General features: G+C 42.4%; 1 protein-coding gene across 1 annotated transcript; it reads left to right on the top strand.

Annotated features, from left to right (window-relative positions):
- The first annotated feature begins 1,310 nt into the window (after nt 1–1,310).
- Nucleotides 1,311–19,724, top strand: LOC128298239 (T-cell leukemia homeobox protein 3). The gene is made up of 4 exons (XM_053033986.1): nt 1,311–1,474; nt 3,142–3,494; nt 11,239–11,464; nt 19,523–19,724. Exons 1-4 carry the CDS (start codon nt 1,311–1,313, stop codon nt 19,722–19,724), a joined length of 945 nt encoding a protein of 314 aa, XP_052889946.1.
- The last annotated feature ends 7,069 nt before the right edge of the window (nt 19,725–26,793 follow it).

Raw genomic sequence — 26,793 nt, 5'->3', positions numbered from 1 at the left:
AACATAAAATTTAGTCAACACACAAAACAATCAGCACTTATTCCAACAGCCAAGCCTTACTAAGAAAAACAAACTTTAAACGATAAAACGAAAAAGACAAAATGAACTGGGAGTGTACAAACCAGATACAAGTAGTACTCGTAATATAGTTATCAAATGTATCTACTTACCCATCAGCAAGTTAAATTATCTCTGCATTTAGCCAAGATAACTTAGCGTTTGTAGCAGTAAATAAGTAATTACATGCACAAGTAATAATAGAGAAATAAATTGGTATTTATTGAAGTAAGGTAACGTGACGCTATATGCTGTATTTACAGTTTGGTTTATCAATTGTACTCTTTAAGCGAATTTATTTTTTTTTAAATAACTGCTAATTGTACTTAATTTCATTGATTCGTTTTGATAGTGTGTATTTAATATAAAATTGTGATTGAATGATGTCAAAGTTTTCCTAAACGATATAACGCTTAGATGTACGAAATAACAGCGTCCCACTTTCAGTCCACACCACTGTCGTTCTCTTTCTCGGTAAAACATACCGGACAAAAGAAGGGCCTCCGCAGCCGATTGCGTGAATGCGAACGCGCGGCTATGTATTCAGGATTTTTACATAAGCCGGTTATATATTCCGCACCCTGTGGGCGTGTCTTCGCTTGAGTTTGATAGTTGCGGGTCTTTCTTCACTTCACTTGCGAACAAAACGCTTAGAACAACGGTTGTGGACGAAAGTGTTTTTCTTTGGCGCGTGACCAGTCTCGCATTGTTTTGACTCGGGAACAAACGGAAACGGCGAACCTTTTTTGAAAACACGCAATCTCGTCCGCTGCCAACGATTATGTTCTGGCTCGTTAAAGAAAGTGAGTGAATTGGAGGATAAATGCCGTGAAACTCTTCCTATTCTAGTGATTTTGAGTTACGTTTCGTTTGTCGGTGCAGTGCTGAGATTAATTAGATAACTTTCAGTGAAGAGTGGCAAAAGAAATCGTTCGGTAGTATCGATGAAATCGACACCCACGATACAGTGCGAATCCACGAAACCTGTGCTTTGAAAACATGAATAATTAATAAGCAATAGAATAAGTGTTATTGCAAGTGATATACTCGACGAAATCATTAGTAGCAAAAGTTTATCGTGCGTAGTGTGAATGTGAGAACAAGAACAAAGTTGTGTAGCGAGTGCTGATAATAACAGAAAATACCCGCCAAGTGCGAATTTGGCTTTACAGTAGTGTTCGAATCCTTCAAGAGCAAATAGTTGTGCCGGACCGTGTGCTCACAATACATTCAAAATTCCGCCACTAGCGATAATGTCGTCTCCGCACGAGGACGAAGATCAGGATCTTGATCAAGAGATTAATGTGGACGCCGACTCGGACTGTCAATCGCGCGTATCCTACAACAGTGGGTCCGAAGACATTGACCTGGACGGAGATGGAAATGTGTCCTGCTACGATGAATCTGATATTGCAAGGTACAGGAGGATGAAAACTTTTAAGGGTTTATATTTTAATGCTACAATAGGGAACAGTGATAGGGAAAAGAAATTATCCTTAACTAACCAAATCAAAATACAAGTAATCTCGTTTAAAAATACCCTTAAAATGCTTCCTTGTACGAAAGGGATGATTCTATTATTTATCTGAAAAAATAGCCAAAATAACTCTTCAAAAAATAATAATAATGAATTAAATTAAACTCTGTTTGTGCAATATTTAACTATTCAACCAATGAAAGCATTATTCTGTGTCGTATGTGATACATTTACATTAAAGAACTCAAAAATTATTTTTAATTCAGCAGCGAGATCTCTTCCCATTGTTACGTACAAATTGTCTAACTTTATCCAAACGACATTGCATTTCGTTTTTTTAATAAGTTTTCTATGAAAGCTAATTTTCATGATTATGCACTTCATGAAGAATTAGCCAAAGTGGTAGCAAATTGAATAATTTGAAAGAAGATAGCTACTACTCTACTGATATCAGCGATAGCGACTCTCGCAGCGCAATTTATACGCAACATTTGCGTATTTATAGCGTAACATCTTAGCATAATTTCCCCCTAATTGCGTACCATTTTCGCGATGATTGACAATGGGTGGCTTTTGGTTCGGCGGGGCAGCCTTTCACCATCGGATTTGATGGACGGTTTTGCTGTGGTCCCCGCTATGTTAGGCTAATGAAAACACGATAGTGTGCACCAAGCTTATCCGATCCAATTAAGATCACTAAACGACGCGCCAGTGCTCTTTGCGGAGTTGTGAATCTCATTTGCGGTTGTTTCTTTTACCCATCAGCACCGGTTAAGTTGTTGTTTTCTTTTGATTTTTTTTTTGTGGTTCACTTTTCTAAACATTTCAACAGGTTTGCCAATTTATTCTTCCATTTAACTATTCCGCATGCTTGAACTAGATCGCGCTGGATTTTAACAAATTAATTAAGCTCTAATTTATGCCATAAGAAATAGTCTTTTGAATACGCTAGCCAAACCGCACCCGATGGCCCGAAATGGTCAGGGTCGCACTATCGTAGCGTGGTTAGAATCATTTCGCTCTGGTTATATCATTTACTCGGCGGATGTGTTCAAGCCATTCCCCCCGCAGTTCTCGGTGGGTTCTCGCTCGGAATAATCCATAATTTTCATTCGCCATTCCTTTAAGCTGTTGCGGGAGTGATATGATTTAAGGAGATCGCTTTGAAAATGGAACAAGTTTTCGGTAACCCCTTCCGATGGGGGCGTTTACCGATAGGATAGAGTTATCTCATATTTTATTCACCTCGTTTTACCGGAAGCCACACCACTCTGGGAAATCGGGAGTGCGGAATGAACCAAAAAAAAACCTAAGTTTTCAAGCCTTTCTTAAAGATGCACCTTAAACCTCAAAACCAAAATGTTTCATTAAAAATGCAACATATTTTCATACGTTCGTTCGGGTGAGCTACCTCAATAAAACAGGTTGTAAAATAATCCTTTTTATGATATGAAGGCCAGCAGAATTGATTGAATTTATGAAGTGGTTCCCTCTGTCTTGCAGTACTTTAGGGAGAATGCTGTTTGCTTGAGCAAAGATACAAATAAATTGAATGATCGGGAATGTATGATAACTGTTTGTTGTTTGTCATGTTTTCACTCCAACAGCGATCATCAAACACACGCGACCGAACCAACCACACGATCACCGAATGAAAACCTGCCCTTCAGCATATCCCGGTTACTGGGTAAATCGTACGATCGTGACCAGAAGGACAAGGATGCCCACTCGGAGGACACCGGTCCGGAGGGACTCATCAAGAACGGCCATCACATCACGGTCAGCTCGGCGGGAAGCTTACAGTACGCGGCCGGTGCACTGTACAGCTACCCCATGTACCCTGCCGGACACGTGCTTCGAGTGCCTCCCCAGCGGGGACCATGCAATCCGCTGTCCTGGACCCTGCCCCCACTACATCCTGCCGCGCTCGCCCATCAAGCAGTGAAGGATCGACTTGCTGGTACGTATTCGATGAAACATTTGCTCCAAAACGGAACTGCAACGGAAAATCCTTTAAGCATTTAAAGCCTTTTTTTAACTACGCAATAAAAACGGTGTACAAAACGAGGAGCACTCCGCCGATATGCGGGACAGTATATATATAACAGGCTTACTTTTTATAGCTTGGTAATACTGTTAGGCGATTACACGGAAATTTATGATTGGTTTTACGATCTTCAGGGTTTGATAATGCTAAAGTCGATCAATGTGTTTTGGATCCTATCGTCCGATCATTAGAAAGAATGTTATTGGAAAAGAAATAAAACCGTGCCGCCGCCAATTGGAATAAGCAAAACCAGACGCAATTTATGACTTTCGGTGAAATCATAGCTTTGGGATGCGAGCGAAACGATAACTGAAATGTGGACTTTTGTGGCCCATTATGAAGCATCGAAACTCTTTTTCCAAAGCCCGGTAGCCGTGATGATCAGCCGGTGCGTGCGCTCCCGAATTTTGTCCCGCGGATGTAATCGTATCACGATGAGGGGCGAAGAAATTGCGTTGCGTTACTGAGCACGACCAAATAGGATGAAAAATTTGGAAGCTTGCAGCGATCGTAAATTGGAATCTTACGAACGGAAAACAAATCAAGCTCCAGTTCGCTAGGGTCCGGAACAGCGCTATTAGTATTAATTATTGGCTCTCTAGGTGGAAAGGCGCAACTGAGGAAGTCAAAACGCACGCAACACGATCAAATTCATGCCTGAGGAACAGGCAACAAAACTGTTCGACCTATGCGCCAGTAGGCGATCGATCGTAAAACGTTAAGCTCCCGGTTGACCCTCGCTCGGCAATTTCCACCATCGACCATGAACACCGACACATCTCGCCCGAGGACACTTGCGTTTCTGGAGAGCGTAACGATGCGTTCGTCTTAGATCGGCTGACGAGCGATCGGTGCGATCGTAAACACACGGTTTACGACCTCGAAAACACCGGTGAGGAGATCCCAATAAAAATTAATTCAATATCTGCCCGGAGACACATTTATTAAATCGGTATTAATCATCCCGGGCTCGGCTCTGACGAGTTTGTCGGGTGTAGGAAACATACAACATAAAAGTGGACAAACCAGTTTCATCGATTTCACCGGGAGGAGAAAAAGAACACCTCAAACGCAGCAGCAGAAGCAATCAAACGTTCTCGCAGCATCCGTTTGCTGACTCATGCCTGTGCTGTAGAGCACTCGCCCCGATAATGTAACGATAAACCGCATGATCCGTCTCGTAGGTGTCCTTTCAATTAGGCTGAGTGTGGGGTGTAGACGCAGAGTGGAGAAGAAAAAGACTCACAAAAAAATGATTCAACATCGAAAAACCGTTTGACATATTTATGTCCACACTTTCTCCCAGCCGTCCAGCGCCATCGGAGCTGCAGGCGGAAGAGGAAGCGCCACAGCATAAATCGGGACCATGTTGACAAATTCCAAGCCTACCGTGTCTGCCTTCCCTACCGTGTCTGCTGGCTTCATTCATGCGCGCCCCGGTAGGGGTCGGCGGCACCCCGGGAGAGCCAATTAAGCTGACATTTCTTGTTGATCGTTTTGCACCTTTTCGTCACCCGCGACGCACCGTATACACATTTTCGGGCAGGAGTGGCCGAACAAAAAAACTACAAAAGGAAACCTCACCCGACGACGACGACGAGGGCACACCCGCAGAGCGTTCGTCCGCTTATCGGGCTGGTACAAGCTTCTTTACTTAAAAGATTAACCGGCGAGAAGTGACCCTTTTCGTAGCTTCTTCGAACGTTGGTCGACTAAACAGGCGCATCGTTGAGATTCGGTACCGTCTTCCCGGTGGACATCCGACAGTATCTGTCCGCGAAGAAATGTTGAGTTTTGCATAATTTCCCGAAAAGTTTTGCCTTTGAAATTCTTGCGGAGGGGGGAATGTTTGACTTGTAACAGTTGCAGATAAATTATCAGCACAGCAACAGAAACCGGAAAATCAACCGCCAACATCAGCCAAACGCTTGTCGATCGTGCTTCTTCATCGGTGCTTCTATCGAGTACACCTATCTGATGTTGATCGGAAAGCCCGGTAGCAAAGCAATTTATGCATCAGACAACATACAAACTACATCGCCTCGGACCTTCTGCAATCGTTGCCGCCATAGAGAATTCGTTGGCCACTCCTTGCGCTGGAGTTGGTAGTTGGTAACTCGAAACTCAAGATCTCGAGCCACACAACTCATGCAATCCGAGGCGCATTACTACAGCTATTATGCCATGCTGCCAGCAAATGAGCTGCCTTCACCTGACAGCAGCATAAAGCGGGGACTGTTCCTTTCATGATATTTTAACCAACAAAAACGTCGACAGTTTACGCACGGGGACGCGGCAATTATGGAGCAGCAAACAGCAAAATGATAGCATTAAAACAAAACCTCCGACAATTACAACCGGTCGGAAGGTGGTCAATTCCCTCGGTGATGGCGGGCTTTTTGAGCTTGAGCATCCAACAGCAACACAGCAGGCCACGAGTTGTCCGAAACGATTTGTAGATGGTTATTATTGCTGATTGCACTTGTCTTGGGGACGAACGAGAAAATGTCCGTCGGGAAGACAATATCTGGGAGAAAAACAACGTCCCATCAGTCACTGCTGACATTAAAACCGACAAATAAGCTCTAATTGCGAACTGAATTGTTTGGTTTCAAGAAACCAAAGCCTCCGAACTAAGGTAGTTATAATAAATAGCTTGCTCTGCTTGTATAAGACTGTTATAAAACATTGCTAAACTACTCGTCCTATTTCTCTAAAGTCCTCCAGAATAAGAAACAATCATGCACCTGTACGGGTTTCACCCACAACAGGGATAAGGGATGTCCACACCTTCATCATTAAGCCGTCAGCGTGATCCGCTGATCTTCACCTCTTGAAAAAAGCCTTGAAATCCATGTCAAGGGTGTTGGCTACATCTGGCAATCGCTGAAAGTATATAATTTCGCCGGAATCTTCCGCACACGCCCAGAGCTTATAAAATCGCGAATAATAGGAAGGACACCTGTGAAGATGCCAACCACCAGAAAAAAGTTCCAGAAATCCCAACACAGCGCGCTTAGGTATTTGGATGTGCCGCCGCAACGCACGCGTCGTTGAGGACCGTTTGGTCCCCGTTTCTTGTTTCTTTTGCTTATCGTGATTCGAACTGGGCTAATAGCTGGGTCGCTATTAAGTGATGCAATGGCAAGCGAGTTGTAAACTAGAACCAGCCCAAAACAGACCGTCCTTCTAATCGCTTGAATGAAATCGAACCCGAATTTCGTACGGTGTGGCGGACCATTGCTTGCATGATTAGCGGGGCTGACGTAGCGTCTCGGCAAAACCTTGTTTGATTCGTGTCATCCGCCTCGGTGCGGTCGGCACGCATACCCGACGGCCCAACGGAAGTGGACAATCTGATGCACAACTTTGTTTCCGTTTTTTTGGGGTTTTGATTGAAGGAAATATATGATCGTCGCAACATCTTTCGTGTTGTTTTGAGTAATGGGAAGATTGCACGCTACGGTGAATCATGCGATTAAAAGAGGTCCGGACCCGAAAGAATTCTTGGGGCGCAAGATGTGAACGGTAGCGATCTTATCGTACCGAAAACAGGGTAAAACAATATTTAAGATTGTTTAACAATGTAACAAAAAGTTTTGAACACTTCTGAATATAAACATTTACATTTATGCTTAACAGATAACTCTAACAAAATAATGCTTATTAGTAGATTTCATTTTAAAACTAAAATATTTTCTATATATTCCACGAGGATTCGACTTTTTAAAGCAATGTCTTAAACCCGAATATTATTGAAACAAATTTCCGTTTTTATTGCCATCGAATTCACTTTCGTATTCAATACACCTTGCCATGGCAATGGAAAGCGCACAAACATTTCCCCCCAGTTTTCATAACCGTTAACGTCAGACACGATTTCAACAACAATCAATAATCCAACAGCCGTTGGACCGTTATCCAATACGGGGATCGATCGTTATAGCGTCTTCATCAAACCTGCGGCAGCGTGCCCGATTATTGTAAAGATTATTATCCCATCGAACCCGCCTCGTCCGCGTGGGGTTGTATCACAACGTAAAAGCAATTCCCGCCGTGCCGGGTTGAGGGATATCCCGAAGCTCCGAAGATGGAAAAGTTCCTCAAACGATATTGCCCCAATTTGAGGTAAACAAATGCGACCGATTCTTAAGAGCTTTTGCACTACTTTTCTATGCTTGGCTGCTATGGCTGCCGTCGTGAAAGTGGCAATTAATTGGAATTAAGTACTCAGTTGCACTGGAACTATTTGTACGGCCGTGACAATCAGCATCAGCGTCGTGGATGTTCTCGTTGCTCGATCCGCAAGGGAAAATGTACCGACTCACCTCCTATTTACCCATTAATACTATGCTTAGGCGCACTATCGCGACGATATCCTTACCACTGCTGCGCAGGCAAAACTTGTCCACTTCACCATTATCGATACAAAACTGGTCCCCTGCTCGGATCGCTCACTGGCCGCCATAGCTACAACAGCGCTCAATGGTTGCGCTATTGCGAGGTTCTAGCGTCGATCGCACCCGTGCTCGAAAACGTTTTAGCGCCTGTTGGATTGCTCGACGTAATTGAGTTGTACATGAGCTTGAACTGCTCACCGTCTCACCGCGTCCGAAAGCGGTTGGCCCATTTGCTAGACCACGCATTTACGACCATCAGCCATCCAACCGTTCGATTCGTGGACGATCCCGATCCGTGCGTGGCTTAAAGGTTTTGCGGTGCACACGAGGCGTTATCATCCTATAACTATAAATAATATATTTTATTTCACCCGATAAAACCAGAAATTTACAATTCTCTTCTACCGGCAGCATGTTCGCCCCCTTTCCCGTGGGGTGGCATTGGGAATTGGGGAAACCCGGGGGCCATCGGCATGGGGCAGCCAGTCGTCAAGGGTTTGGTGGTTAGGTGCCTCCCCAGGGTGAGGGAGTTGTCTAAGAATAAGTGAATTGATTTCTGGTCCACACCGCAAAACGATACGAGCGTTAGGAGTTGCGAGATTTCTGGAGGGCGCTGGCAAAATGCTGAATGCTTTTAACACCGTAAGTGTTTATGGAGTGTTCGGATCGCTCCCATATTGGAGCAAAGCCAATATTTACACCCATGTACTACAGATACAGTCCTGCGTTGCGTGTTTGGTCGTAAAATCCCGCCATTTGGTTGGTAGTTTAATGACAAGTATTTCGGTATTTTGGAGGTTGGGAAAAGTGTACAACGGATTTACAGCTTGGTGGTTTGTTCGTTGCTTTTTTTATGATGCAATGATTTGCAAGATGGCTGCAGTGAAGATCCTCAACATGTCGACAAATTCAAGAACATAACAAACATTACATGCTTTCGATTTAATGTTACAAATGTACACACTTTCAGTGAGCATATTTTAACATAATTTACTTTTATTGCTTTAATGCCACTCCCAAAACGGTTGTTGATATTAACGAAACAATGATCTACCTCGAAACAATTACGATTAAATGACGACGTGTCCGTGCTGCAATAATCGGATAAGGTTGGAGGAAACACCTTGAACCGTTTCCCATGTTGTGGGTTTTTTTTCAGAAAAGCAATGCAATAATAAAAAAAAAACAGTGCCCGGAGCGTGAAGGAGGCTGTATAATTGAACTCATTTATTTTAAATTCATACATTAAGAGGCTGATAAAACATGCAACCGTCAACGAACCGCAACAGCGTTGAAATATGTTTACCACCACTATCTGGCGATTGCAACTGCGCAGCCCGTTGGGTTGCATGCTGCGAGCACACAAATAAAATGCACATACACATCAGCGAGGTAGCTAATGAACAGTAATAACAATTTGCTCGCCGTGTGTTTTATGTGTTCGGACCAGCGGTTGCAATTTTGCTGTCTGCATGCATGTCACTAAAGCTAAGCGCTGTTTTAGCTCTGTTCCGCGAAATCATTATGATGAACGTGACAGGTTAAGTTAGCATGGCGTTATAGCTCTAGTGGCATTTATAGAAGGTTTTTTTAATGCATTTTTTAAAAAGTAGTTTAATTGTTTGAGATATGCCTGAGGGAAGACATGGTCCACTTAAATCCACTTAAAACCAATACAAAGGACGGTTGAAGTTCAATTTAACGTTCAATTATAGTATCACTCGGAAATAATTTCCGTAAGGATTTAGGTTACGATCCAAGCAACACTTTGATTTTGATGTCATTGGTTGGTCTAAACCAAGGTCTGTGTAGCATAGAGGTCGAGTAATATAGAGCAATTTGACAAGTAGTCAAAAGTTCGTTACACGTGATTTGACGTTTGGACGCCCTTTTCCATTCAAATGATTTGTGTGTAGTTGTGTTGATTAATCGGGATATAGTAAACAAGTAGGCTAAACGCAAGTAATCTTACACGGGCGACGAAATGTCAAATGAAATCCAAAATGGCGAACCTCTATCGTGGGTATTACTCGACCTCTATCCTACACAGAGCTTGGTCTAAACTGTATTGAGGATTCAGCAGAAGTTTGAGCAATGAATTGTTAGTTTAATTTGTTCTGTAATGATAAAAAGGTTTTAAACTATAACAAACAACTAATAATCATTTGTTTTCATAATATTTTACATGTTTCATTTAATTTTTTGCAGACAATGAACTTAAGCTTGTTTTCTTGATGGAAAAGTAAATCAATTTGTCCTATAACTGTCAACCGAATACCGGACGATTTATTGATCCTATAACAAAGAATAATAGCTTATCATCATTATATTTCTTATAATACTTATTAATACTTTTTGGCACTATTCCGGTTAGCATAGTGCACACTAAACTTTTGAAATGAGTCATTCAAAGAAAATTTTCATGGAGACTCTAAAAGATTAATGGGTATTTGGGAGTTATGGGTAGTTATGAATCTATTAAGACTCATGACACTCAACTCTATTACGTGCGGATCTTTAACTATTCCAAATTTTAACCTCTGAAAAGGATTTTAACCTTTAAAAAGTATTCTGGGTCTCATGTTTGAGGGACTTTTCATCCGAGCTCTAAACATTTGCAAATTTCCAATAGAAATGCCAACAAGTATTGCAGTTAAACTTCAATTTGTTTGTGTAGACTTACTTTAGACTTAGTCTCAACAATACTTAAGTTATTTCATGCTTTGAATGTTGATTTCTTATCTTATTTTCATAAATGAATATATAAATAAGAATCACGAACCTTCATGAAGCATATTCAGAGCGATTAAGTTGGTTCAAAAGTTATGTCTGATTCGTGAATCTGGTTAAGATTCACCCAGTCCCTAGTGAGGTGTTGGGATAACAATCGGTTGATCACCGAAAACAGCCACCAAAATGACATGCTATCACCAACTGAGTGAATAAAAATTAAATACTTTTTGATTGGCTCTTTAAGGTGTCCGCTTTCACCCGCTTAGTGAGTAGCATCATAGGACGATCAAGCTAATAGCTCTTTAATAGGGCTAGTCGTGCCATCAAATGACCACCGAAACGGCAGCGGCGTTAAGCTATCTACTAGTTTAGGGTGTATATTTGGTGCAAACAAACTCAACACACAGACAACACCTAATGGCCATAACACATGGCAGTAACATTTAATTCTTTGCTGCTTTTATTCGCGTTTAACTATTTTGTGTGTTTTATTTTTGTACCACCGGTACCGCGTCTCGTTGTAGCGTTTCCCATTGCCCGTCGCATTGGCCATCCGTACCAGAATAGGACACCCCCGAAGCGGAAAAAGCCACGCACCTCCTTCACCCGGATCCAGGTCGCGGAGCTGGAAAAGCGGTTCCACAAACAGAAGTATCTGGCGTCAGCAGAGCGGGCTGCCCTTGCACGGGGGCTAAAAATGACCGACGCTCAGGTGAAAACCTGGTTCCAGAATAGACGAACAAAATGGAGGTGAGTTTTGGGGGAAAAGCTTTTGTATGAAGCGGGATGCGTTAGCATCGTACGCCAAAAAACGGGGAAGGGTCAACGATTGAGGACGTTGTATTTGTTGATGAATTAAACCGTTCCTGCATGTGACACGCCGGCCAACGTTTGGTGTAGGTAATTGATTTCAAAGAAGGAAAAAACATAAAGGTAGTGCTGTACCGCTTTCGATTTTGTACGAAATTAATATCCAAAACGTGTCCGACGAAGCAAAGCGAATTGCAAAAGGGATTTGGGTTGGGTTATGCGATTCTTTCTTCCCCCGCAACCTGGTAGACACGCTTGACTGAGGTTAGCGAGTGAGATATAGTTCTGCTATTGTTCGCTTTGATATGAATATTGTTTTTTGCTAAGCGGAAGCTTTTTGTCGTGTGTGAACTTTTTTTTCTAAATCACAACTGTACCACCACTGCATCAAAGGGACACACATATCAGAAGGATTCCTCCTCCACACATATCATCCATTAGTGTTGATAAAACAACGAAATTGAGCAAATGTTCACAGAAATAATAAAAGCAAAGTCGTTGGACCATCATCGTCGGTGTACTTTTGCATGTACGGCTCGATGTGCAACATCGACCGCAAGGGACATCCCGGAATGACATCTAACAATCCCAATAGCATAAAACGAAAGAAATCTAATCAACAACGTAGAAAAACCAAAAATTCTTTCCCAATTGCCAAACGGGCGTCAGCTCACACGTTGCTCAATTTCTTCTTTCACGGACCGTTGGGCCGAACATTCGCCCGGCGGAACGTAATCAAATTCCGCTCAATCCGTCGGTGTCGTTTTCGGGGAAAATCGTGATCAGTTTGGATCGGGCCGGCCAAACGGATTTGGCTAAGCGTATCGAATCGGTAGTGTGGAAGGGCTTATCCTATCATAGCATCGTGTCTTGTCAATTATAATCGCTCGAAAATCCAGCCGCTCCGTGCTGGTCTCAGCAATCCGTTTGTGACGGTAAACCGTACCGAACTTTGAACGAAGCGTTGGCTGATGGGAGATATCGAAAGGAGGTGCTACGTACGGGATTGAGCTGCACTTCTTCACTCAACGGGCGAGCGCCATTTGACTGGTAATTGAAATTCAATTAAAAACAACATCCTCCTGCCATAATCGAGTTCGCGAGTTCACCGCAATGGCAGTGCGGCACCGAAGTGCATAGGATGTTTATTGGTTAACGGTGGTGTGCCTGGCCTAATGGCAAAAATCAGTTCCCTTTTCAAAACTGTAATTACGATCGTGCACATAAAACATTGAACAAACACAACTTTGTTTTTTTTTTATTTATTTGTTAAAAAGCACAAACGAAGCACTTTAGGTCAGTTTGTTACTTAGTTAGCGAATATTCATGAGCATGTCCGATTTCACTTGCATCCAGCGAAGTGACCGGCAGGATGGAGCGCTGTTTTATGCCGGTACGCCGTTGTAACATAATTTATGCGGAACAATTAGGCGAGGCACGAACAATTACGAGATTAACATTGCTAATTACAATTTCTGAATTATTCATGTTTTCATTACCACCGGCAGGACGAAAACTACTGCTTGCTACTGTTGCGTTTTATATCGCGGCAAAATGGAGTCAGTCGCCGGGCCCCCATTTTGTAGTTCGCTTTTGCCAACGGTGGAATTTCCTTTTTTTTATTCTTTCTTTTTGTAATACACATCCACGGTAAGGTTTTTATGCCCTTTTTCGGACGGCTCTGTGAGGTATTCACCTAACTGGCTTCCGTTTCCTTAAGCCCGTCGACAAAGTGTTTTGATAAAATGGGTACCATAAAATGGCCCTCCCTCCGTGGTGTGGCTGGACGGTTAATTCATCACTCTAAATCCTGACCGTTTCCTTGGGCAGTCAGCGCGTAAAACCGACCATCCATCTTTCGGGCGGGCGAGACAACCATTTCACTGCCAGCGCACATACAAAGCACGCGCCCTTTGCGGTTTTTCCGTCACGAGCAGAGTGTTTAAAATCAATTAATAACACGGCTACCGTTGAAACGAAGAGGGAAAGAAATCCGGCAAAGAAGCCACGCTAAATGGGGGGGAGGCCCGGAACCGGAAGAGGCAAGGCCTCGAGAGTAACCGCCATCTTAACGTTGCCCTAGAATATCCTGCGTGCTATGCCGCTGCAGGAGATTGATAACGTTGCTGTGCGCGTCCGCCTGTACAGGTTGGGGACTCGAAACTTAATTATCTAAATAGCAGGGTAATTACATTAAATTTCAACAACCTTTGTGCTAAGTGGCCCACACGCAGAAACCCGGTGCGCGCTTCCTGATCCTTTTTCCGGGCCGGGTTGTCAAATCGAATTCTACCCGATTTTCTACCCGACATCTTTCGAAAGGGCGTTCGCTGTGCGTAAGAACGTGAGCAGAAAGAAGGCAAAACTTGTTTTGTCTTATCTTCCTCGTCTGGCCGACCGGCCATTTCCAGGATCTTTGGAGGTAATTTTCATCTTCATTTGCATTTTGCTTAATCTTTACGGTAAAAGTTGTGAGATAAAGTTTACAACCCGTTGCAAAGAGGTTTAAGGATGTGGTCCTCTTGAGGGGTTCGAGCGGGCAAACACGTTGCTTCTGAGTCTGAGTTCTAATTAATATATTGCTCTACTGTCTTGCAATAAAGAAATTGAGCCTAGTTGTTCTAGATCTCTAGTTTTTGTTTTTCAGACGTAAGACGTTTTCGTTTACATAGAATGTTCTTCGTTTCTGCAGATGGAATCAATTTAATTGCCAATTTTAAACATGCCATTTAACCTTTTGCTTTTATTCATAAGTGTTCAGAGCTTCACACTCTTGAATTAGCAAATGTTTCTCTAACCTCCCAAACCCAAATTGTTCTTGGGAACTTCAAAGCTGGTTTCATTTAGCATATGCTGTCCACAAGAAGCAACAAAACCGATCCAAATTAATATTTAGACCCAGATCTAAACCTTTGGTCGAGCGTCATATTTGAGGTTGAGGAATCAGTCAGCTGGCAGACAGGACCAATAAAGCATCCTTCACTTGCAGAAGCTCCATCATCATCAACACAAAGTGCAAATTTTAAACAAATGCGTTGGAACCTGCGGAAAACGGCTTAGTAACACCTGCTAGTCATTTCAACTGCTGACACAATCATGGCAGAATGTTGAAAACACTAGTTTGCGCCATGGCTTGTGTTGAAAACCACGTTTCGGGTACCCCCACTATAAACTGTATTTTGGATTTAATTTAATCAACTTCATAAATTATGCCACGCATCGCACAGTTTATGGCAAATAGTTGTGTTCCACATGGCGCCGGCGATTGAAATTGGTCAAGCTGCACTCGATGCGCCATTGCAATCAGCCATTCATTCGCTGACAGCCACGTATGCATGATTTATGTATCCTCGCAGCCCGCTTTCCGAACGATTATACTCAATCTAGCCGAGGGCATTCCGGTGCAAATGGTCTGATATGCGAATTAGCTTCAGGTTAGATCCGCATTTAAATTTGATTACCACCATTCGCCATTCGCAGCGTAACCTTTGCACCAATGTCACGCATCGTGCGGATGCAGACGTTAGTTTTTGGGTACGGCTGTACGGGTGTACTAATTCATTCATTTCGCACAGCAACGGCGCAAGCAATAGTGGAGGCATTTAACGATGGCTTACAGTTGCAGCCGATGACAGCTAAAGCGTTTTTTCCCTCGATGGAAACGTTCAGCAAGTCGTCAGAAGTGGTGCCGGAGTCGCTGTGCGGACGGTTGTGCGGACTCCGAGACCTTCGTTCGTGACTTCCAACTGGTAGAAATTAATTTTACAGATTTTAATTATTGATGGCGCTTCACCACTAGCGAATGATGGAGCGCACGGTTACGGCTGTGCGACAACGAGCGTGATCGTTAGGATCGTTTCGTGCTAGGGTGATGTATGGGTAGTGGTTGAAACTTTGCGAGATTAATTATGCATCGTAATCCGTGTGTCATGACAGAGAGACCTGCCGCCGCAGCGATGAACTTGCCGAACTCACGGCAATCGGTCTGGAGAATGTGGCAGACAACGTTTTAAGCAATAGTTGTCCACTTTTGGCGATGCATCATTTATTCGCACATACACATTTTCTAAAACTTGCTCCCTTTTTCTATCTTCCATGCAAGGAAACAGTACCATACATCTTGTTCTGGTGTATACACTTTACTTCGTTGTATTTAATCGTTTGTTGGATCATACATGATAACGAGGATTAAAAGAGCAAAACAAGGCCAGAACAAGCCGAAATTCTGCTGAAGCTGGGTGATTAACTGGACCATGGATTCAAGCAGTTTCAATTATTTGTATATACAAACACTTGATAAAAGCAGGCAAAAATCCAAACTGTTGCTGCTTTTTATACTCAAACTTCTTAAAATACTTGAAAAGTATATTTAAAGCATCGAAACCTTACAAACACTTCGATGTTTAATGACCCTCATTCCTCAGTCGCTTATGTTGGTTATAAAAATCGTTACAAACATCACAGTTTTCACTCCTTTACTCTAGCGATTTGTGGCATGGTATGTCTTGAAATCGATTTCCCTGATTTTCCTGACATTGCACACCGGCCGTCCGTGCCCATGGCCCTCGTGAAAAGCCATCCGAACTCACCGAAACTAAATCGATCCCGAAATCGTCGAAGATTGTAGCCTGCTGAATAAATAATTTCAACGCAATGGCTAGTAAAAAGACACATCCAGTGCTGCTACACCACGTTTCGCTCGTACGAAGGCGATCACTTTCCCCGGTGAGAAAACGTGTGTGAGAAGATTTAAGAAAATTTTCGGCCCATCAGACGGACTCACCGCTCAAGCACACTGCTTTCTTAATAGTTAACCATGCTTTGAGGGTCCTTCCATTTAACGAGCAGCTACATTCGCGCTAACTTATTCATAAACCGTTTCACCGTACCGTGCGACACGCTTGCGGTACCAGGCGGCCCCATCGCATTGATTGTGGCGGTAGTTTTAATGCGCTGTGACAATAAACATGCGTCACATTATCCGGGCGCTTCTTCCCGCTGCTTTGCGTCGCTCCGCTCCGTGCGCGCATTCGAAACGCGATTAAATGCGAAATAATCAACTGCTGTTTGATAATTAAATAACAGTACTGCGCTAGCGTGAATCTTGCACACACCCCTTGCGCAACCCGGTGAGGGTGAGTGGATCGACAGCAGGTTCCGCCGCTATGGTTGCTATGGTGTGCTGGTTGTCGTTTTCCCACTGGGCAACTCAATTAAAACCCTTCTAAAAATATCACTGAGAGCCCGCCCCCTTCACCACGAAAAACAAAACAAAACCGAAAAAATCCGCCCTAATGTTTTCATGTGACAGTACAAGCGACGATGTGACACAATGAGTAATGGTAGGCAGGTTGTACTGTGTGTAATGTTTCCTTTCCTACCTTGCACTTTCATTTAATTCCCGTACAAATGGGCGCTATAGATGTTTCTACCTTTCTGCAGCAACAACGGCGGAAAGAACATTGTACGTTAGAAATCGTGAAAGTTACTCACAAAAAAACACGGCACCAATGTGTTATAGCGTGACAAGGAATCGGAAATACGAATACAGGAAAACCATCGAACAACGGGAGAAAGTAATTCAATTACATCCCTTACGGAACGAAGGGCGAAATCGCTTGAATTTTCTATAAGATTATGCATTTTATAGGTAGAACTTGCTGTAGAATATTGAACATAAGAGGGAATATGTACTCAGTAACTCAAAAAAGATATATTTGCAGCTTTTGAGCAATGTGATGAATATACGAATATGAAGTAATTCACAAGCAGTATTTTTTAGTTAACAAACACAACAAACAAAAAATTAACAAACAAAAGTATTTTGGTAATCTTTCTTTAAAATCATAATCTGGATCTTGTACCAATTATTGAAACATTATTTTGAAATAAACGCCCCACATAGTTGAACTAATGCAATTATGATTGTGGACTGTACCCTTCGGTATATTGGTTCGATATTTTCATCGATTTTTTTTAGGAAAATTAAATGTTCAAAAAAATGCAACAAATTTCGATATTTTATTAAATATGCTGACTGTATAACTCCTGCAAAATCAATTTAAGTATAAATATTTAAAATAATCATTAAAATGATAAGAAGGGAACAAATGCAAGCTTTCTATGTAGCTGTTTTAAATGAATTTACAGCAAAGAAAAACTTTTGTATAAACAAACACAAATATAGCCCCACACTATGGCAGCCAAATCCGAATTCAAAACCCTCGATTTTCAATTTTGAAGAAACACAACCGACACGATGAATGAACGTCAATGTCCTTTAAAGCCATCGTCACATCATTGCTGTATTATCATTTGCTTTAGCAGAAATAGCCACTTCAAAAAAAAAGCAACAAACTGCTCCTTCCGCCATCTTCGTTCGTGTATCGGTGATTCATCTTCTGGCATAACGATTATGAAGGTTTTAATAATGCAGCAAGATTCTGTGACGCGCCGTTTTTTTTTTGTCGTGCCCGTTACGCCGTAACACCATAAGTGTATGGTGCGGGAGTTTTGGGTATAAAACAGAGCGTATAAAAAATTCATATCAAACTTTTTAGCACGACTAGGGAAAACAGTGAGAGAAAGGAGCGAGAAGGAAACCAGTGAAATGCAAAACTGACAAACGTGGGGTTTTTTTGTTTTTGGTTCCATTTTGACGATCTTCTTTTATCAATAAGGTATCGTCTATAGTGTCCCACAAATTGAGAAATTTACATCGCAAAATAAAAAAACACAACATATTCAAAACATTTGAACGATTTTCAAACAGGAATCACTAACGTATTTACTTTATCGATCTTAAAATAGTCTCATAAATTCCATACCATAATAGTAGATGAAAACAGACAAATTATGTCAAAGACCGTTTATTTCCGTCACATACATAAACAAAAAAAAAGGCCAGAAAAGACTATTTAAAGTGGGTCTCATCATGGCAAACAAAACTGCAATACCTAGCATGGTAGCAAACACCAATCTCCTTTGCGAGAGTGTGGATTTTTCCACCAAAAAGCGCAGTCGCGCGCATAAGGGAAAACTCTTTATCCCGCTTCTTTGGAATCACTTAGCTTTTCCCGCAAACGTTCCCACCTACCCGGTCAAAGTGTAACTGGAAAGTCGCTTAAAAAGATGGCAGCCACGATTAATATTTAATGCCCGCCGGTGTGGAAATGGTGTGGCGAGGTTGCGAAACCTTCTTTCTCTCTCTTTCTCCGTCCATACCAAAATGCCAACGATTTTCGCCTTGTTAAAAAGATCGATTTATTTTCCCTGCTAAAAAAACCCCGTAGAGTTGATCATGGCTAACAGGATATTTTTTCTTCCTTTTTCTCTTCTCACTGTTTAAATCGTGAGTTTATCGTCCTTGTGTTGTGCTACTGGCTAAAAGGAATGAGAAAGCATCCAACCCGCTCCGTACTGGGTAGCTGGGTTTGCGAACAATAACTTGCCGAAAACATGCGATTCTTTAAATTGAGTTGCTTGCTAGAGGTTAATTTTCTTCCCCATCTTCACACAGGCAACAACAACAGCACACGGGAAAGGAATGCTCGCCGACAAGCAGCCACCGAAAAAAACAAAAAAACAACCCAACGAAACAAACAAAACACCAATCAGTCAAATTACATGCTCTTAAGGGTGCAACACATTTTTCTTCATTTCAGCTGAGTACATGGTGTGTTTTTGGTGTTCCGGCTCGGTTCATACACATTTCATTGAGCCACGGAACGAGCGACACGCGTGCAGGATTCATAACAAATGACTCGAACTCATTTAGGGGTGGGAGAAACGCACACATGTAGCCAGAACACCAGCACATTATCCATGTTGCTGTTGTATGTTCTACGGAGTGTCCCATTCTTTTCCCGTTTTTTTGGTGTGGTGTTGTGGTGAAAGTTTTCGACACATTTAAAACGGCAAATTATGACATTTTAACATGCATTGATACAACTTTCTTTAACAACTTCTTGTGCCCTCTTTTTTCTCCCATTTTTCCAGGCGACAAACGGCAGAAGAACGAGAAGCCGAACGGCAGGCGGCCAACCGATTGATGCTTTCACTGCAAGCAGAAGCCCTGAGCAAAGGCTTTGGCCAACCGCCACCATCTGCTGCTGCCCCTTCCTCCGCCACACCCGGTGCCCCTTTGGCAGCACTTCACGGACTACAGCCGTGGGCCGAAGCACATACGGCGGGATGTTAGATTATGGCCGGCCAGTCTTTCTTCACGATCTTCACGATCAAGCCGATGGATATTGGAAGTGATTGCGAGTGTGTGCGTCCCCTAATATTCAGTAATAGGACCTATATAGGACCTACCGAAAAAACAAAACCAGGCGACATTGCACGTTGTGATACAGGAAGAGTGAGGAAACAAAAAACATCATTGAACCGTCAGCAAATGCTCGAGCGGGAAAGAACTCGCCAAGAATGAAGTGTAATATAACATTTGCCAACAGGCTTCCGTAATATGTACACCAACAAGGCAGACGGGGGGTGGGATAAAAAAGTGAGAGTGACACGATCGGTGCAAAACTGTGAAAATCTCATTACATGTTAAACGTTGTATAATAAGTGTAAAAAACAAAACAAAATTCAACCAGGATACGGCAAACACAACGAAACTTGCTTCATCTCGATTAATGAAACCTTTGTAGAAAGTTAGCATCGAGTTCTTTAAAGCAACCGTAGATTAGGTATGTTGAGGTAATGGATACATTCCTTATTAGAAGCTTAATTACAACATCCATAGTGACCATACATTAGGGGGAGAAAGGTTAAATACTTCCGCCAAGAAATCGCGAACCCGCGGCCCGTGCACGGCATCAGCCGTGACATACGATTATTAGACTTATAGGAAAAGTGCATCTTTACACATGCAGTATTGTCAGTGCCCGCCCGCGTTGTATATATTATACTAACCTAATACGCTGCGCAACCAATTATTACCGCAAAAGCTACGGCGAAATAGACCCCTGGGCTGGGCAAATGGGCGTCGCGTATCACATAACCGATACACGGAAACGATATACAGAGAGCCGTTGCATTAGGACGGTGTTATTCCATCATGTCGCTTCACCGCTGTTAGCCTAATTATTCGTAGTTCAGATGTAAGCGATTGGCTGGAAATTTGTCGCCCACATTGGAAGCAAATCATTGTACATTTTGGGACGCATTGTAACTCATTTAGTATACCATTCACGGCGCAACCTGCGGGCAGCAAAATTTGCTGCAAGCAACAAAAAAGACCCACAAATGGACGACATCAATCACCGGGCAGCCGGTACCTTACGGTGAACACATTGTACAGGCCAGCGTAAGGAACTGTTATAAAGTAAGAGTAAGCTTAATTTACTGCTTCAGGAGTGGCATGTGAGCCGGGCAGCAAGAAAAAAAAGGACAACATTTAATTATTATCTCCCAACGCAGCTAAAAGGGGTTGGCATACGAAATATGGGCATGCATGGGCGAAGTAAGAAACAACAGCAAAAAACAACATCAAACCAACACAACCATATAAAGGAAAATAAAACAAAAAATGAAACGAAAACAAAAAACAATGCAAGTACAATTGCCGCATCTCATCTCATTCTGCACAGCACAATTCACACGGAGAAAATGTTTCGATTGTTCGCGGGTGAAACTTGTTTGGCGAACTCAGCGAAGTTTCTTTCCGATTTCGGGGTTTGTATTTTTTTGTTGTTGTTAGGAGAGGTTGTCGAATATGCATTTTTATAATCCCTTCCGCACGACTGTGACCGTAGACTGATTTATGCGCAAATGGGCCACGCAAACGATTGTAGCGCCATGCGCGAAACAGCATCGGGACGGTTTGTCTGTTTTCGTGTAAAGTCTGAGTCCATTCCCAAGCACCGAGCACCGAATGGGTCATACTATCGCTAAAAGGGATATTATGAAACGAAGATATCATTGGACGACTTTTCATAATTTTGCGGCGCTTTGGGTTTTAACGGAAAAAACGAACGGATTGAAAACATAATCTATTATTTCATTTACTTCGGTGCTGTCTTTACGTGATCTACCATCAAGCTCTTTGAGAATGATGATGGTTGTTGAAAGTTTATGACAGTAAGTTTATATTCTTAACCTTTTATTTGAGGGAAGTTATAAAAAATTTTCATGTTTGAAAGAAAAAGAATATTTTTTTATTGTGATTTGTTCTAATTTCGTAAGGTTTTTGGGAAAATCTGACAAAAAACACGGTTACAGTGGGAAGAGTGATCTAATCAACATTTCTCAATGTACAAATTTACCATTAACATTGTTTTGAGAGTTGTGTCATTGTATTTATTTATTAACGATTCTTTTTCTAAACTTAAACTGCTAAACTGCTTAAAATCTTGTTCATTTAAATTACAGTTTCTGGTTAATCCGGGTTAAAAGAACCTGAAAGTATTGTTCTAGAAATAAGTATCGACTTTGGTATAATTTTCAAATTATTGATTATGCAGTCACCATGCTCCAAACAAAGACTTGTAAAAAAAAGTTATTGTGTTTCTTTTAATATTATGTTTTAGAATAAGCTTAGACGTATATATTTTCTTAATGAAAATATAGAAGGTATAGATTTCCCTTTAATCGATCACAAATTTTCCCTTTTTTCTACATGGTGATGGTCTACCTGTGTCTAGAACTTTAAGACCCATAATAGGGTGGATATAGTTGATGGACATGCTGTTCATTACACGACAGAATCAGTTCAAAAATCCTATCTTTCCCTCTAGAAAGTCAAAGAGCTTTATCTAAACGTGAATTCCTTTTAATCCTTAATATCCCATACCCGTATCACAACTCTATAGAGATTTATTCTCACACCTTTATAAAAGGACTATAATTCTTCCTATTTCTTTAATTGGAATCAATCAAACGATTTCCGTTTTCCGAATCAATAAATTCAATCACACCGCACGGACAGTGTCGAAAACCCGAACGGGGTACTACAAATGGGGTGTAATAAAATAACTGAGAAAACGTAAAATGAAATGGGCTTTTTTTTTATTTTATTCGAAAACGATACACCAAACACCAATACCGGGACCGGGACAGATCGGAAAAAAATCACATCCTACTGCGATGCATTTTTTATGCGCGACGATCTATTTACTCCGAATGGTCAATCGTATCGTTTAAAACGACGGGGGTTTCTTGAATTGCACCAACAACCAAACGGTCAACACAACATAAAACGGAACTCGGGTCAAACGCCCGAGAGCCGGGCAGAACCCCGGAAACAACGCAATTCAATTTGTTTCGTGCTTGCCGACATTTATTTTCCAGCGAAAGGACGCTCCGGCCAACCAGCAACGGACAGGTTGGTAAATGGCTACACATTCGTTTACTGTCCCTCAAAATGTGCCTCCCTTCGTTTTTATGTGTAGAATACGTTTAAATTTAACAACAACCGTGGGGGGTTGGGCCAACGGTATGGACACGGGAATAAAATATACTGTTTCCGTAATCGTTTCACCAACCGTCACGACCTCTGTTAGCGATAGCAACGAGCGATCCACAACCGATCGCTGTCGAGGAACCGATTTTCACACTCTATTTTAATTCGATTAATTTTTCACAAACGCTCTGACAGCATTTCCAAATCGTTCTGATGTATTTCATGGACCGATCTCACAGTCAAAGTGAGAAACAAAAAAGAACAAAAAACCAAACCGTTCAAAACATCAACTACCCATTGTAGCTTCTTCACACGGAGACTGCTACGATGCTCAAACTGGACAGGTTTTTGTTGACGTGAAGTGCATTAAATATTTAGCGCAACATTTTAAACGGACCCAATCCAGTACAGGAAAAGTCAATTTCCGTGTAGCGACACACACACACACACACACACTGACTCTGTTCCCTTGGACTTGTGTGTGTGAAACGTAAGGTACATCCTCGAGTAGGGGTGTGTAGCAACAATTGTCCTTTCAAGCACCCGACTCGCAATCATTTCCGGATGCATTCAAATGGACGTCAATGCAGAAACACAGCACAGGAAAACTATTCGGAAAATCATCAAACATCAGCACATCCTCCTGGGGATCACTCAGCGCACTCTTCCCAACCCGGTGTATGGGTCCCGAAGGAATACCGCTTCTGGATTGTGTCCCTCTGGTTGCTCGCTTTGCCACGCGTTTCCGGAACAGGTTTCCGCGTTTTCGGTGGATAAAAACCATGAAACAATCGTTGAAACAAACGGTAAGTGCTGAGATGGTGTTGTGTTGGTTGAAGTTTGATTTCATAAGTTTATTAACTGTGTACTTCCATGTCTGGCAAAGTACCGGGTGATCCGCGATCCGCTGCTCTGCCCTTTACACATCCCTAATAACATTATAAATATGTTTATCATTTCGCCCGGCCCCTTCGCTGTCCTTAGGGCGTGCGCTCGGAGGGGTTGAAAATCACACGCGAAAATGATACTTTCCAAACACACAAACGCAGCCTTTTCGACCCATTAATCGCTCGAGAGTGAAGGGAAACGGTGCCGTTACGCTTGCCACGCCAACAAGTGTACGGATCATGCTGGGTGGCGGTTGTTTGCCATGCGGTTCCCATGATTTTTGAGCACCGATTAGCTCGAAGCTCGCAAACACCCGGGCCCAGACCCAGACGCAGTGTGTTCCTGGGGCGGACGGTAGCGTCACGTGGCTATTGCCAACGGTTTGCCTTGGTTGATTGAGTTGTCTGGTTTCGCCAAGCATCAGGCGTCGGATTGTTCGGATGAAAATGAACGGTAAGGTGGTACCCGAGTGCACGGATGAGTCCCTGGAGGTTTACCAACTGCACCGGCACTAACGAAGCAGGCGTATGCATCGATCCCAAGACACGTTGCAGCACGGCTGGTGCGTGAGTAAGCTAATTGAATTATTTTCTCATGAACTATGCCCGAGCGCTTACATCCGTACATGTAAGATGTACAGAGTAATGCTTTTGTTGAACATAGTCTTAAGAAGTCTTGAATAATTGTGCATGAAACCGTTTCGTTTAATCGAAGAATAAGACACTTTTTCACAGAGTTTTTCAAACAACAAATTATTGGGGAAAATCAATAAATTAGCGCAAAAAGAGCTCAGTCCGTCTTAGTGCTTGAATATCTCGCCAGACATCTGGAAAGAAATTGATGTCCACAATCACAATCACACGGTTGCGCTTCATTTAGACCAGCGCTTCATTTGCAAGGGCTCTTCATTTTGTGCTTATTTCGTAAGTAAATTGGACAGTATTCGTATTACTTTAGAAATCCCCCAAGACTGAGAATGTTTTAAATATGCCGGCCAACACAGTGAAGTTGGCTCCAACATATTCTAAGTGCACGTCCCGTTCATATCTTCTTCTGTTCATCCCACTTCTTCATTTGTTTCCGGGTTTTTTTTGTTAATGCAAATAAATTATTCACCCAGGTTGAAGCATCATCCTCCATCAACTAGCTTATTTGCCCTAAATATGATCGTCCCATTCGGTGTGTGGGATTACGGTTACGTCCGGCAGCACCGGGTCTTCGCCGTGTGCAAGCGTTGATTAAAATCTCGCAAATTGAATTCTTTAAAGATAAATGAATTTCACCTGAAATGGGAAAACGGTTTGCCACGGAGAATTGCCGCCGAATACAATTCTCCGGAAAACGCCTGACCAGGATGGCCCGGTGGGTGGATGTACACAATCAAATACGGTGTGAAAAACGCACACTCCATGCCGGGGTCGTTGTGGATCGTGTTCTTTGATTAGAATTTCCTATCAACACCATCCAAATGTAAAGCGTAATGGATAAAAAATCAAACTCAACCCAAAAAGAAAAGAATCAATCAAAGAATTGGCGTTGATTCTTCAAAAATTACGGACTGATCTTTTCGGACAACTCTGGCATAGGACATAGAAACAAAAAAAAAGATCCTAACGTCATGAAGAATATTTCCCATCAGTAAAGTGATAAACGCGCCCGTCCGGTGAAAAGATTCACTTGTTTTCCATTGTCGCAGTTACGGGCAAACGAAACATACCCAAGGGAAAAATTTGTGCCCTGCAAAAACTGTCACGGGAAAACCGGCACGACCCGGTACTCTCCACATCACACCGGTACAGGCAATCATTCATCCACGTAAATTAATTATAAAGTAATACGAAGCTGTTCCAGGCTCTTCACGGGACAGAAAACGGGTCACGATAAGCAACAAAGGGTCTTTTTAGTCCGCTCTCGAAATAGGGTCATGTCTCTCGGATGAGGAAAAACAAAACGGATGCCCTGCGCAAGGGATGAAACATGTCGATCGGTGTTTGCTCGTTTGAAGTTGTTTGGTTTGCCTTGATAACTCGCGCCGTGTGTTCCACCCCTTCATAATCGTTGCACTGCAATCCACCACGAACGTCCAACGGACGACTGGGCCGGGAGAGCGAGATCGACGGACGATTAGATTGCAATGAAAAATATGTCCCACACCAAATAATCAGATCTTTTGTATCTATTGCATCCAGCCCGTACCGTACGGCAGGAGAATTGCCGGTGTAAGCTGTCTCCTAACCAACGTACACAAATTTTCATTGTACTCACGCCGATCAAATTACACACCCACTAGGACGAACGCTTCAAGCGTTTACCTTTTTTCTTCCCACCGATCGATGTCCCGGGCAAGTGTTTCCCGGGCGATTGCTATTCTCATTGCTGGAACATTGGAACACCGGACAGCGCGTGTTAGCTAGACACAATTGGTTGATCACAACGTTCACGTCACTTTTCGTCAGTTTGACAAATTAATGATTCGTTTGAACACTTCAATCCACTTGCATTTCCTCTCAATATTACTGTAATATTGTAGCTAATCCTGTAGGATTATCATAGCTTGCAGCTCATGATTGTTTTTACTACGAGATAAATACATTCGTACTTTTGAGTTGTGGTTTTTTCAGAAGAATACGAATAAGGTGCCAAGTTTAAGCTATTGGAGCAAAACTGGAAAACTGGAACTCACGCGGAGTTCATTGATAATCAATTGTAGGAGGAATGGAGGAATTTGTGACGTTGAAGAACTTCTTTAAAATCTTTTTGTTTCAATCAGCCTTTGTGCTCAAAAAAGCCATCCACGATCAATGTTTGCCGATCGTTGCTCATTTAAATGTAAACGTTTATCATCTTTCTTTCGATACCCGAGTCCTGCTTTCCGTCTTTATAAAAAAAAAATCGACCGGACCGGACATTCCTTCAAAATTATCATTTGACATCCGTTAATAGCTGCTCAAACCACCAACAACGTTGTCATGTC

The sequence above is a fragment of the Anopheles moucheti genome, chromosome 2, assembly GCF_943734755.1.
Source record: "Anopheles moucheti chromosome 2, idAnoMoucSN_F20_07, whole genome shotgun sequence".
Lineage (NCBI taxonomy): Eukaryota > Metazoa > Arthropoda > Insecta > Diptera > Culicidae > Anopheles > Anopheles moucheti.
This window is presented reverse-complemented; position numbering and strand designations above follow the sequence as displayed.